At 46.1% G+C, this 26425-nt stretch overlaps 1 protein-coding gene across 1 annotated transcript in view; it reads left to right on the forward strand.

Moving 5' to 3' along the window:
• Nucleotides 1-26425, forward strand: part of camkmt (calmodulin-lysine N-methyltransferase) — a 210447-nt gene that overhangs the window by 172695 nt on the left and 11327 nt on the right. Inside the window, exon 9 of the mRNA XM_065002550.1 lies at nucleotides 14613-14676. Coding sequence (XP_064858622.1) covers nucleotides 14613-14676 — 64 coding nt within the window. The remainder of the gene's footprint in view (nucleotides 1-14612; nucleotides 14677-26425) is intronic.

A 26425-nucleotide genomic window follows, 5' to 3' on the forward strand; every position in this document is an offset into this window, starting at 1 on the left:
TCACCTACAAACAAGCAAGATTTCTGGCTCTCACAGACCTGTAACTTCTTCTTTAAGAGGATCCTCTGTCCTCCACTCGTTACCTGCATTAATGGCACCTGTTTGAACTTGTTATCAGTATAAAAGACACCTGTCCACAACCTCAAACACTCACACTTCAAACTCCACTATGGCCAAGACCAAAGTGGTGTCAAAGGACACCAGAAACAAAATTGTAGACCTGCACCAGGCTGGGAAGATTGAATCTGCAATAGGTACGCAGCTTGGTTTGAAGAAATCAACTGTGGGAGAAATTATTAGCAAATGGAAGACATACAAGACCACTGATAATCTCCCTCGGTCTGGGGCTCCACGCAAGATCTCACCCCGTGGGGTCAAAATGATCACAAGAACGGTGAGCAAAAATCCCAGAACCACACGGGGGGACCTAGTGAATGACCTGCAGAGAGCTGGGACCAAAGTAACAAAGCCTACTATCAGTAACACACTACGCCGCCAGGGACTCAAATCCTGCAGTGCCAGACGTGTCCCCCTGCTTAAGCCAGTACATGTCCAGGCCCGTCTGAAGTTTGCTAGAGAGCATTTGGATGATCCAGAAGAAGATTGGGAGAATGTCATATGGTCAGATGAAACCAAAATATAACTTTTAGGTAAAAACTCAACTCGTCGTGTTTGGAGGACAAAGAATGCTGAGTTGCATCCAAAGAACACCATACCTACTGTGAAGCATGGGGGTGGAAACATCATGCTTTGGGGCTGTTTTTCTGCAAAGGGACCAGGATGACTGATCCGTGTAAAGGAAAGAATGAATGGGGCCATGTATCGTGAGATTTTGAGTGAAAACCTCCTTCCATCAGCAAGGGCATTGAAGATGAAACGTGGCTGGGTCTTTCAGCATGACAATGATCCCAAACACACCTCCCGGGCAACGAAGGACTGGCTTCGTAACAAGCATTTCAAGGTCCTGGAGTGGCCTAACCAGTCTCCAGATCTCAACCCCATAGAAAATCTTTGGAGGGAGTTGAAAGTCCGTGTTGCCCAGCAACAGCCCCAAAACATCACTGCTCTAGAGGAGATCTGCATGGAGGAATGGGCCAAAATACCAGCAACAGTGTGTGAAAACCTTGTGTAGACTTACAGAAAACGTTTGACCTCTGTCATTGCCAACAAAGGGTATATAACAAACTATTGAGATACATTTTTGTTATTGACCAAATACTTATTTTCCACCATAATTTGCAAATAAATTCATAAAAAATCCTACAATGTGATTTTCTGGATTTTTTTTCCTCATTTTGTCTGTCATAGTTGAAGTGTACCTAAGATGACAGGCCTCTCTCATCTTTTTAAGTGGGAGAACTTGCACAATTGGTGGCTGACTAAATACTTTTTTGCCCCACTATGTATGTATGTATGTATGTATGTATGTATGTATGTATGTATGTATGTATGTATGTATGTATGTATGTATGTATGTATGTATGTATGTATGTATGTATGTATACAGTACCAGTCAAGAGTTTGGATACTCTTACCCATTCAAGGGTTTTTATTTACTTTGACTATTTTCTACATTGTAGAATAATAGTGAAGACATCAAAACTATGAAATAACACATGAAATCATGTAGTAACCAAAAAAGTGTTAAACAAATTAAAATATATTTTATTTTTGAGATTCTTCAAAGTAACCACCCTTTGCCTTGATGACAGCTTTGCAAACTCTTGGCATGTTGGGTCCTTGTCCTGTTGAAAGACAAATGATAGACCCACTAAGCTCAAACCAGATGGGATGGCGTATCGCTGCAGAAGGCTGTGGTAGCCATGCTGGCTAAGTGTGCCTTGAATTCTAAATAAATCACCGACAGTGTCACCAGCAAAGCACCCCCACACCATCACACCTCCTGCATGCTTCACGGTGGAAACCACACATGTGGAGATCATCCGTTCACGTACTCTGCATCTCACAGACACGGCAATTGGATCCAAAAATCTCACATTTGGACATCAGGGCAAAGGACAGATTTCCACCAGTCTAATGTCCATTGCTTGTGTTTCTTGGCCCAAGCAATTCTCTTCTTTTTATTGGTGTCCTTTAGTAGTGGTTTCTTTTCAGCAATTTGACCATGAAGGCCTGATTTACGCAGTCTCCTCTGAACAGTTGATGTTGAGATGTGTCTGTTACTTGAACTCTGTGAAGCATTTATTTGGGCTGCAATCTGAGGTGCAGTTAACTCTAATGAACGTATCCTCTGCAGCAGAGGTAACTCTGGGTCTTCCTTTCCTGTGGTGGTCCTCATGAGAGCCAGTTTCATCATAGCACTTGATGGTTTTTGCGACTGCAATTGAAGTAATGTTCAAAGTTCTTGAAATGTTCCATATTGACTGACCTTCAGGTCTTCAAATAATGGTGGACTGTCATTTCTCTTTGCTTATTTGAGCTGTTCTTGCCATAATATGGACTTGGTCTTTTACCAAATAGGGCTATCTTCTGTATACCCACCCCTACATTGTCACAACACAACTGATTGGCTCAAATGCATTAAGAAGGAAAGAAATTCCAGAAATGAACTTTTAACAAGGCACACCTGTTAATTGAAATGCATATTTCATAGTTTTGATTTCTTCACTATTATTCTACAATGTAGAAAATAGTACAAATAAATAAAAGGCTTTGAATGAGTAGGTGTGCCCAAATGTTTGACTGGTACTGTATACACAGTGCATTTGGAAGGTATTCTGACAACTTTACTTTTTCCACATTTTGTTACGTTACAGCCTTATTTTAAAATGGATTAAAAAAATTAAAAATCTCATCAATCTACACACAATACCCCATAATTAAAATGTAAAAAATGTTTTTTATACATTTTTGCACTCTTATTAAAAATTTAGAACAGAGAAATATTTAAACCCTTTGATATGAGACTCGAATTTGAGCTTAGCTCAATTTGTTGGTCAGAGATACCTTTAAAAAATGGGCCTCACAATGGGCCCCTGGACCTCATCACTGTATTTTTGGGCATTCAAGTTGCCATCGATAAAATGCAATTGTGTTCAGTGTCCGTAGCGTATGCCTGCCCATAACATAACCTCATCGTCACCATGGGGCACTCTGTTCACAACGTTGACATCAGCAAACCGCTCGCCCACACGATGCCATACACATGTTCTTTGGTTGCGAGGCCGGTTGGACATACTGCCAAATTCTCTAAAGCAACTTTGGAGGCGGCTTTATGGAGAGAAATTAACATTCAATTCTCTAGCAACAGCTCTGGTGGACATTCCTACAATTGCACGCTCCCTCAACTTGAGATATCTGTGGCATTGTGTTGTGTGACACAACTGCACATTTTCGAGTGGCCATTTATTGTCCCCAGCACAAGGCGCACCTGTGTAATGATCATGCTGTTCAATCAGCTTCTTGATATGCCACATCTGTCAGGTGGATGGATTATCTTGGCAAAGGACAAATGATCACTAACAGGGATGTAAATACATTTGTGCACAAATTTGGAGAGAAATCAGCTATTTGTGGGGATGGAACATTTCTGGGATCTTTTATTTTAGCACATGAAACATGGGACCAACACTTTACATGTTGTGTTTATATTTTTGTTCAGTATACTGTATAGTACACTACATGACGAAAAGTATGTGGACACCTGATTATTGAACATCTCACTCCAAAATGATGGGCTTGAATATAGAGTTTGTTCCCCCTGTTGCCCCACTCTTCTGATTAGGCTTTCCACTAGATGTTGGAACATTGCTGCGGGAACTTGCTTCCATTCAGCCACAAGAGCATTAGTGAGGTCGGGCACTGATGTTGGGTGATTAAGCCTGGCTCACAGTCGGCATTCCAATTCATCCCAAAGGTGTTCAATGGGTTTGAGGTCAGGCCATTCAAGTTGTTCCACACCGATCTCAGCAAACTATTTCTATATGGACCTCGCTTTGTGCATGGGGACATTGTCATGCTTAAATAGGAATGGGCCTTCCCCAAACTGTTGCCACAATGTTGGAAGCACACTATTCTCTCGAATGTTATTGTATGCTGTTAAGATTTCCCTTCATTGAAACTAAGGGGCCCGAATAATGAAAAACAGCCCCAGACCCTTATTCCTCCTCCACCAAACATTACAGTTGGCACTATGCATTGGGGCAGGTAGCGTTCTCCTGGCATCTGCCAAACCCAGATTAATCCGTCGGACTGTCAGATGGTGAAGCGTGATTCATCACTCCAGAGAAAGCATTTCCACTGCTCCAGAGTCCAATGGGGGCGAGCTTTACACCACTCCAGCCGACATTTGGCATTGCTCATGGTGATCTTCAGCTTGTGTGCGGCTGCTCGGCCATGGAAAACCATTTCATGAAGCTCCCGACGAACATTTCTTGTGCTGACGTTACATCCAGAGGCAGTTTGGAACTCGGTAGTGAGTGTTGCAAACGAGTACAGACAACTTTTACGTGTTACATGCTTTAGCACTCAGCCGTTCCGTTTTGTGAGCTTGTGTGGCCTACCACTTCGCGGCTGAGCCATTGTTACTCCTAGACGTTTCCACTTCACAATAACAGCACTAACAGTTGACTGGGGAAGCTGTAGCAGGGCAGAAATTTGACGAACTGACTTGTTGGAAAGGTGGCATCCTATAGCGGTGCCACAAGTCACCAGGCCATTCTACTACCAATGTTTGTCTGTGGAGATAGGATGGCTGTGTGCTCGATTTTATACACCTGTCAGCAATGGGTTTGGTGGAAATAGCCAAATCCACTAGGGGTGTCCACATACTTTTGTATATATAGTGTGTATCAGATAACTGGTGGGTTAGGTTCAGATAAAGAGGAAGTAGTGGAAGTGTCTCGGAGTATGTTTAGAGGGGTGGGGTGCCCCGCTGACTAGGGGAAGGGGACAGAGAGAGTGGCAGAGACCGGGTAGACTGCCCACCCCTCGCCTCCCCTCCCTAAGGCCCAACCTCCATTGTTCAGCAGTGACCCCACCCGCACAAAACAGTTGGGGTCACCAGTTCACCATATAATGAACCTGATTTGAGGTCAGAGGTCACGACCCCAACGTATGTTAGACGTCGTCATTTCTAAACTCACATTCTTACTCACCACACACACAATCTGCTCCCGTTACAAAAGACCGGTCAATGGAAGCATTATGTCATTGTGGTCAATAGACTAGAAAGTGTTTTTACAAACTCAAACTTGTATAACCTTCACATCTGTGTCCTTACAATGGATTTGTGAAGTGACATTTCTTGTAAAGCAAGAAAATGAGTCTGAAACCATCTTAGATAAGTGCGGGAAGTGATTAGTGGAACAATGAGACTGAAAAAGGAGAGGAAAACTAGAAGCTTTATCTCATCTGTACAAAACAGTACAAGGGCCTTATCATCCCCATCTGCATGAAATCCCTATTCTCTACAGCGGCCTATCCCCTACACATCACCAACTATACCAAAGCCCTGTTCTCTACATGTATTACCTCAGCACACCACATAACACCCACATAGACTAAGGTCGGAGTTCACTCAGGAAGCTGATCTGGTGTTTTCCCATTGGAGGGAGCCAGAGATACCTCAGAGATAGACTATTACTACTGAGCCTTACTGTATCTCCTTCTGCTGGTACAGCCTGCTTCCTGTTACCAGCACAGAGAGGGACTTTCTTTCTCCATAGATGGAGGTCAATGTATCCTTCCACATACAGTACATGTCCCCGAATGTACTCTCACTGTTTCCCAAAGCATTATTAATCCCATCACACTGAGGCTAAGTGCCCACTGTGATGCACTGTCCTGCCCCCTGTTTTGTTACTGAAATCAAGTGTATTTATTTTATTGTTTTATTCCAGTCTGGAATTCTAAACCCAGGTCACAATGTTCTGTGTGTGACACAGTCAGGCCCATCAGTCGGGTCAGTCAGTCAGGCCATGCTGTGCACCGCTCCACTCCATCCCGCTCTGCTCCCCTCCCCTCCATCCTGCACCGCTCCCCTCTGCACCACCCCGCTCCGTTCCCCTCTGCACCACCCCACCCCGCTCCCCTCTGCACCACCCCGCTCCGCTCCCCTCTCCTCCATCCCGCTCCTTTCCCCTCTCCTCCATCCTGCACCGCTCCCCTCTGCACCACCCCGCTCCGTTCCCCTCTCCTCCATCCTGCACCGCTCCCCTCTGCACCACCCCGCTCCGCTCCCCTCTCCTCCATCCCGCTCCTTTCCCCTCTCCTCCATCCTGCACCGCTCCCCTCTCCTCCATCCTGCACCGCTCCCCTCTGCACCACCCCGCTCCGCTCCCCTCTGCACCACCCCGCCCCGCTCCCCTCTGCACCACCCCACCCCGCTCCCCTCTGCACCACCCCACTCCGCTCCCCTCTGCACCACCCCACCCCGCTCCCCTCTGCACCACCCCACCCCGCTCCCCTCTGCACCACCCCGCTCCGCTCCCCTCTGCACCACCCCGCCCCGCTCCCCTCTGCACCACCCCACCCCGCTCCCCTCTGCACCACCCCGCTCCGCTCCCCTCTGCACCACCCCACCCCGCTCCGCTCCCCTCTGCACCATCCCACCCCGCTCCGCTCCCCTCTGCACCACCCCACCCCGCTCCGCTCCCCTCTGCACCACCCCGCTCCGCTCCCCTCTGCACCATCCTGCACCGCTCCCCTCCCCTCTGCACCATCCTTCACCGCTCCCCTCTCCTCCATCCTGCACCGCTCCCCTCTTCTCCATCCCACTCCCCTCTCCTCCATCTTGCACCGCTCCCCTCCCCTCTCCTCCATCCTGCACCGCTCCCCTCTCCTCCGTCCTGCACCGCTCCCCTCTCCTCCATTCTGCACCTCTCCTCCATCCTGCACCGCTCCCCTCTCCTCCATCCTGCTCCGCTCCCTTCTCCTCCACCCTGCTCCTGCTCCCCTCTCCTCCATCCCACTCCCCTCTCCTCCATCCCACTCCCCTCTCCTCCATCCTGCACCTCTCCCCTCTCCTCCATCCTGCACCGCTCCCCTCTCCTCCATCCTGCACCGCTCCCCTCTCCTCCGTCCTGCACCGCTCCCCTCTCCTCCATCCTTCACCGCTCCCCTCTCCTCCATCCTGCACCGCTCCCCTCTCCTCCATCCTGCTCCGCTCCCTTCTCATCCACCCTGCTCTGCTCCGCTCCCCTCTCCTCCATCTCGCTCCGCTCCCCTCTCCTCCATCCTTCACCGCTCCCCTCTCCTCCATCCTGCACCGCTCCCCTCTCCTCCATCCTGCTCCGCTCCCTTCTCCTCCACCCTGCTCTGCTCCGCTCCCCTCTCCTCCATCCTGCACCCCTCTCCTCTATCCTGCACCCCTCTCCTCCATCTCGCTCCGCTCCCCTCTCCTCCATCTCGCTCCGCTCCCCTCTCCTCCATCCTTCACTGCTCCCCTCTCCTCCATCCTGCTCCGCTCCCCTCTACTCCATCACGCTCCGCTCCCCTCTCCTCCACCCTGCTCCGCTCCCCTCTCCTCCATCCTGCACCCCTCTCCTCCATCCCGCTCCGCTCCCCTCTCCTCCATCCCGCTCCACTCCCCTCTCCTCCATCCTGCACCCCTCTCCTCCATCTCGCTCCGCTCCCCTCTCCTCCATCCCGCTCCGCTCCCCTCTACTCCATCACGCTCCGCTCCCCTCTCCTCCACCCTGCTCCTCCTCCCCTCTCCTCCATCCTGCACCCCTCTCCTCCATCCCACTCCACTCCCCTCTACTCCATCACGCTCCACTCCCCTCTACTCCATCCTGCACCCCTCTCCTCCATCCCGCACCGCTCCCCTCTCCTCCATCCCACTCCCCTCTACTCCATCCCACTCCGCTCCCCTCTACTCCATCACGCTCCGCTCCCCTCTCCTCCATCCCACTCCCCTCTACTCCATCCCGCTCTGCTCCCCTCTACTCCATCACGCTCCGCTCCCCTCTCCTCCATCCCGCTCCGCTCCCCTCTCCTCCATCCCGCTCCGCTCCCCTCTCCTCCATCCCGCTCCGCTTCCCTCTCCTCCATCCCACTCCGCTCCCCTCTCCTCCATCCCGCTCCACTCCCCTCTCCTCCATCCCGCTCCGCTCCCCTCTCCTCCAGCCCGCTCCACTCCCCTCTACTCCATCACGCTCCACTCCCCTCTCCTCCATCCTGCACCCCTCTCCTCCATCCCGCTCCGCTCCCCTCTCCCTCATCCCGCTCCACTCCCCTCTCCTCCATCCCGCTCCGCTCCCCTCTCCTCCCGCCCGCTCCGCTCCCCTCTCCTCCATCCCGCTCCACTCCCCTCTCCTCCATCCCGCTCCGCTCCCCTCTCCTCCATCCTGCACCCCTCTCTCCTCCACCCCGCTCCGCTCCCCTCTCCCTCATCCCGCTCCACTCCCCTCTCCTCCATCCCGCTCCGCTCCCCTCTCCTCCCGCCCGCTCCGCTCCCCTCTCCTCCCGCCCGTTCCGCTCCCTCTCCTCCATCCCGCTCCGCTCCCCTCTCCTCCACCCTGCTCCGCTCCCCTCTCCTCCATCCTGCACCCCTCTCCTCCATCCCGCTCCGCTCCCCTCTCCTCCATCCCGCTCCACACCCCTCTCCTCCATCCTGCACCCCTCTCCTCCATCTCGCTCCGCTCCCCTCTCCTCCATCCCGCTCCGCTCCCCTCTACTCCATCACGCTCCGCTCCCCTCTCCTCCACCCTGCTCCTCTCCCCTCTCCTCCATCCTGCACCCTCTCCTCCATCCCCCTCTACTCCATCACGCTCCACTCCCCTCTCCTCCATCCTGCACCCCTCTCCTCCATCCCGCACCGCTCCCCTCTACTCCATCACGCTCCACTCCCCTCTCCTCCATCCTGCACCCCTCTCCTCCATCCCGCTCCGCTCCCCTCTCCCTCATCCCGCTCCACTCCCCTCTCCTCCATCCCGCTCCGCTCCCCTCTCCTCCCGCCCGCTCCGCTCCCCTCTCCTCCATCCCGCTCCACTCCCCTCTCCTCCATCCCGCTCCGCTCCCCTCTCCTCCATCCTGCACCCCTCTCCTCCATCCCGCTCCACTCCCCTCTCCCTCATCCCACTCCACTCCCCTCTCCTCCATCCCGCTCCGCTCCCCTCTCCTCCATCCCGCTCCGCTCCCCTCTCCTCCAGCCCGCTCCACTCCCCTCTCCTCCAGCCCCGCTCCACTCCCCTCTCCTCCAGCCCGCTCCACTCCCCTCTCCTCCAGCCCGCTCCACTCCCCTCTACTCCATTCCGCTCTGCTCCATCCCGCTCCGCTCCACACGGATTTCCTACAGAAGAGACAGATTTGCATAGGGAAGGTCACCAGCTAACGTGATTGGAAAGTTTCCCCCAGATTGCAGCGCTGCGAGCCGTAGGGGCTTTGTGTTGGATTATGCTAGATCTGGGTTGTATTGTTGCATTTAGTCAAATTACTTTAGCACTCATTTGGGATAATATTGGTCCTGACAGAGGCTATTGTGATTAGAGTGACGGCTGCTTTGGGTGTGATTGGAGGGGGAGGGTGAGGGGGGTGACTGAAGCCCAGCATGGTGCTGATCTGACCGTGAGTGCGTTACCAGGGTGATCACCGTAGGCAACGAGGCGTGCATGAACACAAGTCTGTTTCCTCTTCTCATCTCCTGCTCAATGACGCTCCTGTCACCCGTCTCCCCAAAGAGAGGACAAACATGAGTGGCCACGTTAACACACACACAGTCTCTGTCTGTCAAACTCACTCGCTCTCACTCATATTTGAATACAATTACACTCACCTTCCTCCACTTTCTCACACAGGTTTAATCTCTTAAATCTTAATATCACCTTTATATTCCTTATATTCTCATCTGAATTTAAACAATTTATCTTAACTCCTCCTACAAACAGGCACATACAGTATACGATCTCATTCCAAGCCCTCCACCTTAGTCTTGCCATCTCTTTTTAAATCTCTTTCCGTTTCATCTAAAGGAGTTTTACATACATTGCACCAGTGTTCAATGATCTGATAATGGTCATTGCTGAGTAATGACATATGATAGCTTGTTGAGTTCCCTTCGACTTGCAAAAAAACTCCAACAATTATTCAAATGTCACTAGGTTTGTACAGTTTTATATCATGTCACTGTTGAGGGTTGGGGATTAAAATGATGGTTGTTACTTGTAAATTATATAAATTGAATGTTGTTTTTATCACTTTCTAACATTATCATATTTTATTTATATAAATACAATGAGCTCCAAAGGTATTGGGACAGTTACATGTTTTGTCTTATTTTGGCTCTGTACTCCAGCACATTTGAAATGAAACAATGACTGAGGTTCAATTGGTGCCCCCCCCCCCCCCCCCGTTTTGCCATCAGAACAGCCTCAATTCGATGGGGCATGAACTCTACAAGGTGTAGAAAGCGTTCCACAGGGATGCTGGCCCATGTTGGCTCCGATACTTTCACTGTTGTGTCAAGTTAGCTTGGTGGTGGACCATTCTTGATACACACAGGAAACTGTTGAGCGTGAAAAGCCCAGCAGCGTTGCAAGTTCTTGACACAAACCCAGTGCGCCTGGCACCTACTACCATACCCATTTTCTAAGGCACTTCAATATTTTGTCTTGCACATTCACCCTCTAAATGGCACACATACACAATCCATGTCTCAGTTGTCTCAAGGCTTCCTTCTTTAACCGGTCTCCTCCCCTTCATGATTTAAAAAGTGACATCAATAAGGGATCATAGTATTCACCTAGTCAATCTATGTCATGGAAAGAGCAATGTTTTGTAAAATGATTTTTTAAATAATGTGTATTAACTTTTATTCAGGATAGCCCAATTGAGACCAGGGTCTCATTCCCAATCGTGTCCTGAGTAGAAACATTTTCCACAACAGGAAGAACAATTTACATTACATTTAAAACAAGAAGAATAAAAATAACCACAAGGCACAACCTCAAGACCACAACAAATGAACCATTCAAATCGATCCTCAATGAATTCATTCAACACTAGAGTCCTAAACTGCCCTAGTGGCACCAGGGAATCATTTTGTACGTTATTCCAACAATGGGGGGCACTAAAACTAAAGGAGGATTTACCTCAAGTTAACCAATCCTGCGAGTGGGTTTGGTAGCTCATTCTTTTATACATTAGCAACGAAGTTAGGTAAGTTGGAAGCTTGTGTGGTAGGGCTTTGTAAACAAAAAGGAAGTAAGGAATTGTTATATGGGACTTTAATGAGGACCAGTCAAACTTTTTGATACAGGATGCAGCGGTGAGTATTAAAACTGTCACCAGTGATCTAACGAACGGCGCTGTGGTGGACGGCATCCAAACGTTTAGGAGTAGTGGCTGCTGCAATCTGGTAAATGCTGTTGCCATAATCAAGGACTGTCAGGAAAGTTGACTGTACAACCTGCTTCCTGCTATTTAGGGAGATAGATCTTTTTATATATATATGTTTTTTTAAACACACTTTGAATCTTAGCTTTTTAACAAACTCATCCATATGCTTTTTAAACATGATGTCTTTGTCAATTGAAATGCCCAGATATTTGTAGGCGGGAACCCGATCAATGGGAGGACCATCCAATGAATAAATATGTAGTCCATCTGAAACATTCAGGAGAGAACTAGAGAACATCATGTATTTAGTCTTGCCCGCATTAAGTACACATTTTAAACCAGCCAGGGCTTTCTGTAAGGTAACCAGGTCAGATTGCAGCTCTCACATAGCCTGGTCAACAGTTGACTAATGGCATACATAACAGTGTCATATTGAATATTAGAAGTTGTATTAAAGTAGTCAAAAGTTTAGTATTTGGTCCCATATTTCTAGCACACAATGACTACATCATGCTTGAGACTTTACAAACTTGTTGGATGCACATGCTGTTTGTTTTGGTTGTGTTTCAGATTATTTTGTGCCCAATAGGAATTAATGGTAAATAATGTATTGTGTCATTTTCATTGTAAATAAGAGTAGAGAGAGAGTTTTCAGACCCCTTTGCTTTTTCCACATTTTGTAACATTACAGCATTATTCTAAAATGGATCAATTGTTTATTTCCTGCATTAATCTACACACAATACCCCATAATGACAAAGCTAAAACAGTTTTTTATAAATTCAGAAATACCTTATTTACATAAGTATTCAGACCCTTTGCTATGAGACTCGAAATTGAGCCCAGGTGCTTCCTGTTTCCATTGATCATCCTTGAGATGTTTCTACAACTTCATTGGAGTGCACCTGTGGTAAATCCAATTGATTGGAAAGGCACACACCTGTCTATATAAGGTCCCACAGTTGACAGTGCATGTCAGAGGAAAGATCAAGCCATTAGGTCGAAGGAATTGTCGGTAGAGCTCCGAGACAGGATTGTGTGGAAGCACAGATCTGGGGAAGGATACCAAAAATTTCTGCAGCATTGAAGGTCCCCAAGAACACAATGGCCTCCATTATTCTTAAATGGAAGAAGTTTGGAACCACCAAGACTCTTCCTAGAGCTGGCCGCCCAGCCAAGCTGAGCAATCCGGGGAGTAGGGCCTTGGTCAGGGAGGTGACCAAGAACCCGATGGTCTCTCTGACAGAGCTCCAGAGATCCTCTGTGGAGACCTTACAGAAGGACAAATATCTGCAGAGTGAAGGTTCACCTTCCAACAGGACAAGGACCCTAAGCACACAGCCAAGACAATGCAGGAGTGTCTTCGGGACAAGTCTCAATGTCCTTGAGTGGCCCAGCCAGAGCCCGGACTTGAACCCGATCTAACATCTCTGGAGAGACCTGAAAACAGCTGTGCAGTGACGCTCCCCATCCAGCCTGACAGAGCTGGAGAGGATCTGCAGAGATGAATCGAAGAAATTAATCGTCATACCCAAGAAGACTCAAGAATGTAATCGCTGCCAAAGGTGCTTCAAGAAAGTACTGAGTAAAAAATAAATTGACCCCAAAAAAATGTTTGTGTTTTTCCTTTGTCATTATGGGGTATTGTGTGTAGATTGGGGGGGGGAACAATTTAATCAATTTTAAAATAATGCTGTAACATTACAAAATGTGGAAAAAGTCAAAGGGTCTGAATACTTTCTGACTGCACCTATATGTTTCTAAACACTTCTTCATTAACGTGGAAGCTACCATGATTATGGATACTGAATGGTGAATAATGATGAGTGAGAAAGTTACATATGCACAATCATACCCCCCCAAAAATGCTAACTTCCCCTGTAATGGTGAGAGGTTAGCATGTCTTGGAGGTATGATATTTGTGCATTCTCACTCATCATTATTCATGATTCATTCAGGATTATCCGTACACTCATCATTATTCATGATTCATTCAGGATTATCCGTACACTCATCATTATTCAAGATTCAATCAGGATTATCCGTACACTCATCATTATTCAAGATTCATTCAGGATTATCCGTACACTCATCATTATTCATGATTCATTCAGGATTATCCGTACACTCATCATTATTCATGATTCATTCAGGATTATCCGTACACTCATCATTATTCATGATTCATTCAGGATTATCCGTAATCATGGTAGCATCCACATTCATGTAGAAGTGTTTAGAAACATATTCTATTCTTATTTACAATAAAAGTGACACAAATGGCACTATATTATTTACCATTCATTTATATCGGGTACAAAATCATCTGAAACACAACCAAAACAAACAGAAAATGCATCCAACAATTTTTTTTTGTCACAAGCTTGATATAGTCATTGAGTGCTATGAATATTGGACAAATACTTTTGACTACTTTAATACAACTTTAAGTGAGTTTGTCCTTATACTTTTACTCCCCAAAAATGGGGGGACATGTACAAAAAGTGGTGTAATTTCTAAACAGTTCACCTGATATGGATGAGAATACCCTCAAATTAAAGCTGACAGTCTGCACTTTAACCTAATTTCATATCCAAAGTACAGAGCCAAAACAACGGCTAGCTCACTGTACATGAATACAGATAATTACTTTGTATACTTTCAAATCATTGTTTTGAAATATTGAGATCTGTTAGCGATTTGAAGTGTGTTTGTGTGTCATATGTATGCATATATCTGTGTACATTTTAGACTTTGATGAAAATAAAGGGAGGAGAATATAAATCAAACAGAAATGAATTTTACTCATGCAGATTGTTTTTCTTCTGTTTGTGGATTTATTTGTAAACAAAGGGAAAAAAATGAATTTTACTCATGCAGATTGTTTTTCTTCTGTTTGTGGATTTATTTGTAAACAAAGGGAAATAAATGAATTTTACTCATGCAGATTGTTTTTCTTCTGTTAGTGGATTTATTTGTAAACAAAGGGAAATAAATGAATTTTACTCATGCAAATTGTTTTTCTTCTGTTTGTGGATTTATTTGTAAACAAAGGGAAATAAATGAATTTTACTCATGAAAATTGTTTTTCTTCTGTTTGTGGATTTATTTGTAAACAAAGGAAAATAAATGAATTTTACTCATGCAAATTGTTTTTCTTCTGTTTGTGGATTTATTTGTAAACAATGGAAAATAAATAGCCTCCTAGTTTATCTTGAGTCACTATCGCTAGAATGCATTCTAATCTATCTCTTTCTCCCCCTCTATTTCTCCCCCCCCTCCCTCCTCCCCCTCCTCTCTCCCACCCTCCTCAGCTTGTTTCTGGACCAGTACAGAGGCAGCCTGGTTGATGCAATAAGGAGATTACTGCGACCAGACGTAAGTGTGTTTCAATTCACTCTGCAGCAACGGACTCCCCCGTAATTAGGCTTCACCCAGTGATTGAGACAGTAATGGAATGGCAGGATTAATATCATGTAATACTTTAGTACTTATTGTGTACAACTTGAATGGAGTCCTATAATCTATTTAATGCTTTCCCCCTAATCATAAAGCAGGGAACTTCTCATATTTGCCCCTGGTGATAAGAGACACGCTACGAGAGGCAAAGTAAATGAAAAAAGGCTTCAAAGATAATGTGTGATTTCTATTTATCTGTCTGGCTTTTTCAAGTATTGGCTTTGATAGGAAATGTCTTTATATTAAAAGAGGAGGGTGAAAGGGAGGAGAGGAGGGGGTGTGAAAGTGCTGACGTGGTAACGGTGGAGGGTCCATGATCTTTGTAATCCATTCAGAGACGAGGAAGTGGTACTGATCCAAAACACTGCAGTTTGAACCCCTTGCCCCATCTCTTTCCTCCTCTTCTTCACCCTCCCTCTATCCCTCTTTCCTCCCTGGGTGTCCAGAGGGTATAGATAGATACACAGGTCCCCCTCTAGAGTAATGTTTTACTTACATTTCCTTTAAGTTCACTGTAAATCATGTATTATGGCCGGTTTACCAGATGTACACGTCTAATGTATGCCGTCCAGAGCAGGTTTAATCAGCACAGCTCTCTACACGTATCCTGTATCCTTCTATTCCCTGATATATTGTTGGTTTGGAACTTTCTCCCTCTTTTTTTACAAGACCACCGTCCACATATTGACTATGCTCCCTTCATTTGAATGCAATGGCTTTTGATGCCTTGTTTATCTCTAGTTATAATGCAGATAATTGAGATGATCTAAAATTAGTCTTTAGACCTAATTTCCCTCTTTAATCTATCTCACCCTAAAACCACAGTACCACAGACTGGCCCCTGAACAGATTCCACAACAGATTGACAAAACAATTCATTTCTACTACTAATGATGTTAATTTGTTTTTCCAACATGGAGGCGTGCCATCCCCATCCTAATCAGCCCATTACAGTGGAATTGTTTTTTTGTTTTGTTTTTTTGGGCTGATGTTTTTTTGGGGCGGGGGGGATTCTGACTCCTCAAACAGATGAAAAAACAGCTGTCAAAACCAGCTCATCCCCCTGTTATTCTTGTTTTTTATGTTTATTTTGTTTGTACTGCTGTGTGCCTTCCCATCCTCCAATTTAATTAAAACAAATAATATGATAAAAAATATGAAATAATATTTAAAGCCGAAGGATTTCAAAGAAACTTTGAACCTGGAGCTAATCCCCTTACTGCTGGTAGTCTGACTGTGCTAGCTGTACTGGTTCATCTAGAAAGTGTGGATGCGTTTCAGCCATTGATTGGATTAGGTGTTTTTTAATATTTTAGTTTATTATCTAATGTAATACCTGGGAGAAATCAAATAGAATGGAATCACAATAATACAGATGGCCACTCACTGGCTGACTCCCTGGCTGGCTGAAAGGAGAGGAGAGCAGAGTGGTCAGAGCTAAGAGTTCAGCCTGGCCACAGGAGAGGCAGGACTCAAATAACTGGGTCCATACGCACAAACACACACATACACTGAGTGAACGAACGGGTGCAGGGCGTCATTGATTGATTAGCATAGGGAGAATGGCTGGGCTCCTTTTGACAACCCAAGATTAGGGCTCAGCGCAGGGCTTAAATTGCTTACCTTCCTCTGGCTAAGGAAGGCTCGGCTTTCAAAATACAGGTCTGTCACCTGGACCCAACGCTGTCTACTTGGGGAATGATAATGCATATAAACAATTAAGGAGGAGAGAGGGAGGCTGGAGGAGAGAGAGATGGAAAGAAAATGAGAGAAGGGGAGATAGATAGGGAGGGAGAAAAATAGATGGTGGGATGGAGAAAGAGTGGATGAATCCCTTGACTAATAGGTTATTGTAATCTATGCGCTGTTGAAAATGGTGTTTTACCAGAATAAAAGTAAGCTACCAGAGACACAACTCTCCTCTAGCTATAGCCTACCTGCTGAAAGGGGCTGGCAATAGATTTGATTTTGATTGTTTAAATCAAACTTTATTTGTCACATGCGCCGAATACAGCAAGTGTAGACTTTACCGTGAAATGATTACTTACAAGCCCTTAACCAACAGTGCAGTTCAAGAAGAGTTAAGAAAATATTTACCAAGTAGACTAAAATAAAAAGGTATAATAAAAAGTAACACAATAACATAACAATAACGAGGCTGTATACAGTCGGTACCAGTACCGAGTCAGTGTGCGGGGGTACAGGTTACTTGAGGTCATTTGTACAGGGTATGGTTGAAGTGACTATGCATAGATAATAAACAGTGAGTAGCAGCAGTGTACAAACACACAAATGTAATAGTCCGGTGGCCATTTTATTAATTGTTCAGCCGTCTTTTTGCTTGGAGGTAGAAGCTGTTAAGGAGCCTTTTGGTCCTAGACTTGGCGCTCTAATACCGCTTGCCATGCAGTAGCAGAGAAAACAGTCTATGACTTGTGTGACTGGAGTCTCTGACAATTTTATGGGCTTTCCTCTGTCACCACCTATTATATAGGTCCTGGATTGCAGAAAGCTTGGCCCCAGTGATGTACTGGGCTGTACACACTACCCTCTGTAGTGCCTTGTGGTCAGATGCCGAGCAGTTGCCATACCAGACGTTGATACAACCGCTCAGGATGCTCTCGATGATGCCGCTTCAGACAGTTTTGAGGATCTGGGGACCCATGCCAAATATTTTAAGTCTCCTGAGGGGGAAAAGGCTTTGTTGTGTCCTCTTCACGACTGGCTTGGTGTGTTTGGACCATGATAGTTCGTTGGTGATGTGGAAAGCAAGGAACTTGAAATCCTCGACCCGCCTACTACAGCCCCGTTGATGTTAATGGGGGCCTGCTTGCCCTGCCTTTTCGGGTAGTCCACGATCAGCTCCTTTGTCTTCTCACATTGAGGGAGAGGTTGTTGTCCTGGCACAACACGGCCAGTTCTCTGACCTCCGCCCTATAGGCTGTCTCAACGTTGTCGGTGATCAGGCCTACCACTGTTGGGTCGTCAGCAAATGAAATGATGGTGTTGGAGTTGTCGTTGGCCATGCAGTTGTGGGCAAACAGGGAGTACAGGAGGGGACTAAGTTCACACCCCTGAGGGGCCCCAGTGATGAGGATCAGCGTGGCAGGCGTGTTGTTGCCTACCCTTACCACCTAGGGGCGGCCCGTCAGGAAGTCCAGGATCCAGTTGCAGAGGGAGGTGTTTAGTCCCAGGGTCCTTATCTTAGTGATGAGCTTCATGGGCACTATGGTGTTGAACGCTCTGCTGTAGTCAATGAACATCATTCTCACATAGGTGTTCCTTGTCCAGGTGGGGAAGGGCAGTGTGGAGTGTGATTGAGATTGCGTCATCTGTGGATCTGTTGGCTACCAACGTGAGTGCTACGGGGCAGTAATCGTTTAGGCAGATTACCATTGCTTCCTTGGGTACAGGGACTATGGAGGTCTGCTTGAAACATGTAGGTATTACAGACCCAGTCAGGGAGAGGCTGAAAATGTAAGTGAAGACATTTGCCAGTTGGTCCATGCATACTTTGAGTACACGTCCTGGTAATCCATATGGTTCCGCGGATTTGTGAATGTTGACCTGTTTAAAGGTCTTGCTCACATCGGCTACCGAGTGCGTTTTCACACAGTCGTCCAGAACAGCTGGTGCTCTTGTGCATGCTTCAGTGTTGCTTGCCTCGAAGCGAGCATAAAAGGCATTTAGCTCGTCTGGTAGGCTCGCATCACTGGACAGCTCATGTCTGGGTTTTCCTTTTGTAGTCCGTAATAGTTTTCAAGCCCTGCCACATCCGACGAGCGTCAGAGCTGGTGTAGTAGGATTCAATCTTAGTCCTGTATTGACGCTTTGCTTGTTTGATGGTTCATCTGTGGGCATAGCAGGATTTCTTATAAGAGTCCGGATTAGTGTCCCGCTCCTTGAAAGCGGCAGCTCTAGCCTTTAGCTCGATGCGGATTGTTGCCTGTAATCATCTGACCACTTCCGTATTGAGCGGTCACTGGTACTTCCTGCTTTAGTTTTTTTCTTGTAAGCAGGAATCAGGGGGATAGAATTATGGTCAGATTTGCCAAATGTCAGGCTTGTATGCATCTCTGTGTGTGGAGTAAAGGTGGTGTAGAGTTTTTTTGGTCCTCTGGTTGCACATGTGACATTCTGGTAAAAACTTGGTAAAACTAATTTAAGTTTCCCTGCATTAAAGTCCCCGGCCACTAGGAGCGTCGCTTCTGGGTGAACATTTTCTTGTTTGCTTATGGCGTTATAGAGTTGGTTGAGTGCGCTCTTAGTGCCAGCATCAGTCTCTGGTGGTAAATAGATGGCTACAAATAATATAGATGAGAACTCTCTTGGTAGATAGTGTGGTCTACAGCTTATCATAAGGTACTCAGATTTTTTTATTTTTTTATTTATTTCACCTTTATTTAACCAGGTAGGCTAGTTGAGAACAAGTTCTCATTTGCAACTGCGACCTGGCCAAGATAAAGCATAGCAGTGTGAACAGACAACACAGAGTTACACATGGAATAAACAATTAACAAGTCAATAACACAGTAGAAAAAAATGGGCAGTCTATATACAATGTGTGCAAAAGGCATGAGGAGGTAGGCGAATAATACAATTTTGCAGATTAACACTGGGGTGATAAATGATCAGATGGTCATGTACAGGTAGAGATATTGGTGTGCAAAAGAGCAGAAAAGTAAATAAATAAATTTAAAAAACAGTATAAAAACAGTATGGGAATGAGGTAGGTGAAAATGGGTGGGCTATTTACCAATAGACTATGTACAGCTGCAGCGATCGGTTAGCTGCTCGGATAGCTGATGTTTGAAGTTGGTGAGGGAGATAAAAGTCTCCAACTTCAGCGATTTTTGCAGTTCGTTCCAGTCACAGGCAGCAGAGTACTGGAACGAAAGGCGGCCAAATGAGGTGTTGGCTTTAGGGATGATCAGTGAGATACACCTGCTGGAGCGTGTGCTACGGATGGGTGTTGCCATCGTGACCAGTGAACTGAGATAAGGCGGAGCTTTACCTAGCATGGACTTGTAGATGACCTGGAGCCAGTGGGTCTGGCGACGAATATGTAGCGAGGGCCAGCCGACTAGAGCATACAAGTCGCAGTGGTGGGTGGTATAAGGTGCTTTGGTGACAAAACGGATGGCACTATGATAGACTGCATCCAGTTTGCTGAGTAGAGTGTTGGAAGCCATTTTGTAGATGACATCGCCGAAATCGAGGATCGGTAGGATAGTCAGTTTTACTAGGGTAAGCTTGTTTGATGTGAGTCTGGAAGGAGAGTTTGCAGTCTAGCCAGACACCTAGGTACTTATAGATGTCCACATATTCAAGGTCGGAACCATCCAGGGTGGTGATGCTAGTCGGGCATGCGGGTGCAGGCAGCGATCGGTTGAAAAGCATGCATTTGGTTTTACTCGCGTTTAAGAGCAGTTGGATGCCACGGAAGGAGTGCTGTATGGCATTGAAGCTCGTTTGGAGGTTAGATAGCACAGTGTCCAATGACGGGCCGAAAGTATATAGAATGGTGTCGTCTGCGTAGAGGTGGATCAGGGAATCGCCCGCAGCAAGAGCAACATCATTGATATATACAGAGAAAAGAGTCGGCCCGAGAATTGAACCCTGTGGCACCCCCATAGAGACTGCCAGAGGACCGGACAGCATGCCCTCCGATTTGACACACTGAACTCTGTCTGCAAAGTAATTGGTGAACCAGGCAAGGCAGTCATCCGAGAAACCGAGGCTATTGAGTCTGCCGATAAGAATATGGTGATTGACAGAGTCGAAAGCCTTGGCGAGGTCGATGAAGACGGCTGCACAGTACTGTCTTTTATCGGTGGCGGTAATGATATCGTTTAGTACCTTGAGCGTGGCTGAGGTGCACCCGTGACCGGCTCGGAAACCAGATTGCACAGCGGAGAAGGTACGGTGGGATTCGAGATGGTCAGTGACCTGTTTGTTGACTTGGCTTTCAAGACCTTAGATAGGCAGGGCAGGATGGATATAGGTCTATAGCAGTTTGGGTCCAGGGTGTCTCCCCCTTTGAAGAGGGGGATGACTGCGGCAGCTTTCAATCCTTGGGGATCTCAGACGATATGAAAGAGAGGTTGAACAGGCTGGTAATAGGGGTTGCGACAATGGCGACAGATAGTTTCAGAAATAGAGGGTCCAGATTGTCAAGCCCAGCTGATTTGTATGGGTCTAGGTTTTGCAGCTCTTTCCGAACATCTGCTATCTGGATTTGGGTAAAGGAGAACCTGGAGAGGCTTGGGCGAGGAGCTGCGGGGGGGGGTGGAGCTGTTGGCCGAGGTTGGAGTAGCCAGGCGGAAGGCATGGCCAGCCGTTGAGAAGTGCTTATTGAAGCTTTCGATAATCGTGGATTTATCGGTGGAGACCGTGTTACCTAGCCTCAGTGCAGTGGGCAGCTGGGAGGAGGTGCTCTTGTTCTCCATGGACTTCACAGTGTCCCAGAACTTTTTGGAGTTGGAGCTACAGGATGCAAACTTCTGCCTGAAGAAGCTGGCCTTAGCTTTCCTGCCTGACTGACTGCGTGTATTGGTTCCTGACTTCCCTGAACAGTTGCATATCACGGGGGCTATTCGATGCTATTGCAGTCCGCCACAGGATGTTTTTGTGCTGGTCGAGGGCAGTCAGGTCTGGAGTGAACCAAGGGCTGTATCTGTTCTTGGTTCTGCATTTTTTGAACGGAGCATGCTTATCTAAAATGGTGAGGAAGTTACTTTTAAAGAATGACCAGGCATCCTCAACTGACGGGATGAGGTCAATGTCCTTCCAGGATACCCGGGCCAGGTCGATTAGAAAGGCCTGCTCACAGAAGTGTTTTAGGGAGCGTTTGACAGTGATGAGGGTGGTCGTTTGACTGCGGCTCCGTGGCGGATACAGGCAATGAGGCAGTGATCGCTGAGATCCTGGTTGAAGACAGCGGAGGTGTATTTGGAGGGCCAGTTGGTCAGGATGACGTCTATGAGGGTGCCCTTGTTTACAGAGTTAGGGTTGTACCTGGTGGGTTCCTTGATGATTTGAGTGAGATTGAGGGCATCTAGCTTACATTGTAGGACTGCCGGGGTGTTAAGCATATCCCAGTTTAGGTCACCTAACAGAACAAACTCTGAAGCTAGATGGGGGCGATCAATTCACAAATGGTGTCCAGGGTACAGCTGGGAGCTGAGGGTGGCCGGTAGCAGGCGGCAACAGTGAGAGACTTATTTCTGGAGAGGGTAATTTTCAAAATTAGTAGTTCGAACTGTTTGGGTATGGACCTGGAAAGTATGACATTACTTTGCAGGCTATCTCTGCAGTAGACTGCAACTCCGCCCCCTTTGGTAGTTCTATCTTGACGGAAGATGTTATAGTTGGGTATGGAAATCTCTGAATTTTTGGTGGCCTTCCTGAGCCAGGATTCAGACACGGCAAGGACATCAGGGTTAGCAGAGTGTGCTAAAGCAGTGAGTAAAACAAACTTAGGGAGGAGGCTTCTGATGTTGACATGCATAAAACCAAGGCTTTTCGATCACAGAAGTCAACAAATGAGGGTACCTGGGGACATGCAGGGCCTGGGTTTACCTCCACATCACCCGCGGAACAGAGAAGGAGTAGTATGAGGGTGCGGCTAAAGGCTATCAAAACTGGTCGCCTAGAGCGTTGGGGGCAGAGGATAAGAGGAGCAGGTTTCTGGGCATGGTAGAATATATTCAGGGCAAAATGCGCAGACAGGGGTATGGTGGGGTGCGGGTACAGCGGAGGCAAGCCCAGGCACTGGGTGATGATGAGACAGGTTGTATCTCTGGACATGCTGGTTGTAATGGGTGAGGTCACCGCATGTGTGGGAGGTGGGACAAAGGAGGTAACAGGGGTATGCAGAGTGGGTCTAGGGGCTCCATTGTGAACTAAAACAATTATAACTAACCTGAACAACAGTATACAAGGCATATTGACATCTGAGAGAGACATACAGCGAGGCATACAGTAATCACAGGTGTTGAATTTGGAAAGCTAGCTAAAAACAGTAGGCGGGGCTAATCCGCTAGCACAACAAACAGCAGGTAAAATGGCGTTGACTTAGGCAACGGGGCCGACAGGTAAGACAAACAAGCAGAAAGGAGTACCGTGATTAATGGACAGTCCAGCGTGCGTCAGCTATGTAGCCAAGAGATCAGTGTCCAGGGGGCAGCGGTGGATGGGCAGGGGGGCTGGGCTGGCGAGTGTCATCCAGGTTTTTTTTTTTTAAATTTTTTTTTAACTAACAATGACTAACTAGCTTGTAGCTAGTTAGCTGGTTAGCGTCTGGAGGTTCTTGAGTGTGTCATAAAAATAAAAGTAAAAGTAATAGCGATTCCGTATCACATTGGGTGAGGCAGGTTTCCGGAAGGTATAAACAAATTAAAAATCAAAAAGAGATAGAAAGTAAATGGGGTCAGAGAGTGATTGGGACGCGGTGGTTCAGACGGTTAGCAGGCCTGTGCTAACAAGCTAACAGTTCGTAGGCCCGATTAGCGGACCGGAGCTTGACAAGCCGTTAGCAGGCCGAATTAGCAAGCAGGGAGATAGCGAGGGCTAGAGAGTTAACCTTTGGGGGACGTCGCGATGGGGGGAGTCTGTTTATTCCTCTTCATGCGGTGAGCTGGAGATACAGCGATTCAGAAAGCTCGCGGGCCTTGGCCAGCAGATGGATCTTTGGCGATGTCGCAGCGGAAAAGCCTGTTGAAACCCCCTCGGACGATTATGTTGGCGATACCTTGAGACTTCTTTAAAGGTTCACCATCTGCAATAGTTTTGGTAGTTTTGCTTTAAACAATCAGTGTACAAAACATTAAGAACACCTGTTCTTTCCATGACATACACTGACCAGGTGAATCCAGGTGAAAGCTATGATCCCTTATTGATGTCACCTGTTAAATACACTTCAATCAGTGTAGATGAAGGGGAGAAGACAAGATAAAGAAGGATTTTCAAGCCTTGAGACAATTGAGACATGGATTGTGTATGTGTGCCATTCAGAGGGAGAATGGGCCAGACAAAATATTTAAGTGCCTTTGAACTGGGTATGGTAGTAGGTGCCAGGTGTTTTTCACATCAACAGTTTCCTGTGTGTATCAAGAATGGTCCACCACCCAAAGGACATCCAGCCAACAGCATCCCTGTGGAACGCTTTGAACACCTTGTAGTCCATGACCCGACAAATTGAGTCTGTTCTGAGGGTAAAAGGGGGTGCAACTCAATATTAGGGAGATAAATATATACATACAGTGGGGTCCGAAATGATTGACACCCTTAAAGATGAGCAATATATAATACTGAGCTATATTGTATGCTCCAAAAAATTGGGAAGTTATATTATTTAAAACTAATACAATTGGTCAGAGAAAGAGATTTTGTTTATCAAGTAATAGTACATTTTCTCAAAAAGGTAGGGGTCAAAATTATTGACACCCCTAAGGATTCTTATAAATAAAGTAGTCAAAAGTTTTTAGTATTCGGTCTCATGTTCCTAGCTTGCAATGACTACATCAAGCTTGTGACTTGCAGTTCGTACCATGATTACCATGATTATGGATAATCCTGAATGAAACGTGAATAATGATGAGTGAGAAAGTTTCAGTGGGTCAAATATCATACCCCGAAGACATGCTAACCTCCCCTGTTATTGGTAATGCTGAGAGGTTTGCATGTCTTGGAGGTATGATCTTTGGCCCTCTGTAGACATGCTAACCTCCCCTGTTATTGGTAATGCTGAGAGGTTTGCATGTCTTGGAGGTATGATCTTTGGCCCTCTGTAGACATGCTAACCTCCCCTGTTATTGGTAATGCTGAGAGGTTTGCATGTCTTGGAGGTATGATCTTTGGCCCTCTGTAGACATGCTAACCTCCCTGTTATTGGTAATGCTGAGAGGTTTGCATGTCTTGGAGGTATGATCTTTGGCCCTCTGTAGACATGCTAACCTCCCTGTTATTGGTAATGCTGAGAGGTTTGCATGTCTTGGAGGTATGATCTTTGGCCCTCTGTAGACATGCTAACCTCCCCTGTTATTGGTAATGCTGAGAGGTTTGCATGTCTTGGAGGTATGATCTTTGGCCCTCTGTAGACATGCTAACCTCCCCTGTTATTGGTAATGCTGAGAGGTTTGCATGTCTTGGAGGTATGATCTTTGGCCCTCTGTAGACATGCTAACCTCTCCTGTTATTGGTTATGCTGAGAGGTTTGCATGTCTTGGAGGTATGATCTTTGGCCCTCTGTAGACATGCTAACCTCCCCTGTTATTGGTAATGCACTGTAAATGCACTGTAAAATAATATAATTTACCAATTTGTTTTGCATACAGTATAACTTAGTATTTTTATTATTTATTTTATAAATTCATTATTACTCATATTTACTAAGGGTGTCGATAATTTCAGACTCCACTGTACATACATACAGTGCTAAAACATATTCACACCCCTTGACCTTTTCCACATTTTGTTGTTACAGCCTGCATTTAAAATGTATTAAATGTAGATTTTCTGTCACTGGCCTACACACAATACCCCATAATGTGAAAATGGAATTATGTTTTTACAAATGTATACAAATGAATTAAAAGCTGAAATGTCTTGGGTCAATAAGTATTCGACCCCTTTGTCATGGCAAGCCTGAACAAGTTCAGGAGTAAACATGTGCTCAACAAGTCACATAATAAGTTGCATGGACTCACTCTGTGTGCAATAATAGTTGTTATATGACTACCTCATCTCTGTACCACACACATTTATCTGTAAGGTCCCTCAGTCGAGCAGTGAATTTCAAACACAGATTCAACCACAATGACCAGGGAGATTTTCTAATGTCTCACAAAGAAGGGCACCTATTGGCAGATGGGTAAAACAAAAAGCAGACATTGAATATCCCTTTGAGCATGATGAAGTTATTTATTACACTTTGGATGGTGTATCAATATGCCCAGTCACTGCAAAGATACAGGTGCCCTTCCTAACTCGGTTGATGGAGAGGAAGGAAAACACTCTGGGATTTCACCATAAGGCCAATGTTGACTTTAAAACAGTTACAGAGTTGAATGGCTGTGATAGGAGAAAACTGAGGATGGATCATCAACATTGTAGTTACTCCACAATAATAACCTAAATGACAGAGTGAAAAGAAGGAAGTCTGTACAGAATAACAAATATTTTTAAATATGCATCCTGTTTGCAATAAGCACTAAATTAAAACTGCAAAAATTGTGGCAAAGAAATTCACTTTATACTGTATCCTGAATACAAAGCGTTGTGTTTGGGGCAAATCCAACACAAGAATAATGTGCAAATATTGTAATAATCCAGGTATGCAAAGCTCTTAGAGACTTACCCATTAAGACTCACATCTGTGCCAAAGGTGATTCTAACATCTTTTGACTCAGGGCTGTGAAAACTTATGTCAATTAGATATTTCTGTATTTCATTTTCTAAAAATGTGCAAAAAAAATGAAAACATGTTTTCACTTTGTTATTATAGGGTATTGTGTGATGATGGGAGATATATTTAAATATGTCATCCATTTTGAATTCAGGTTGTAACCCAACAAAATGTGTAATAAGTCAAAGGGTATGAATACTTTCTGAAGACACTGTACATACACACACACTGTGTAAAGTGTCTGTCTTTGTGAACAACTTA

This window comes from Oncorhynchus nerka, linkage group LG16 (assembly GCF_034236695.1).
Source record: "Oncorhynchus nerka isolate Pitt River linkage group LG16, Oner_Uvic_2.0, whole genome shotgun sequence".
Taxonomy (NCBI): domain Eukaryota; kingdom Metazoa; phylum Chordata; class Actinopteri; order Salmoniformes; family Salmonidae; genus Oncorhynchus; species Oncorhynchus nerka.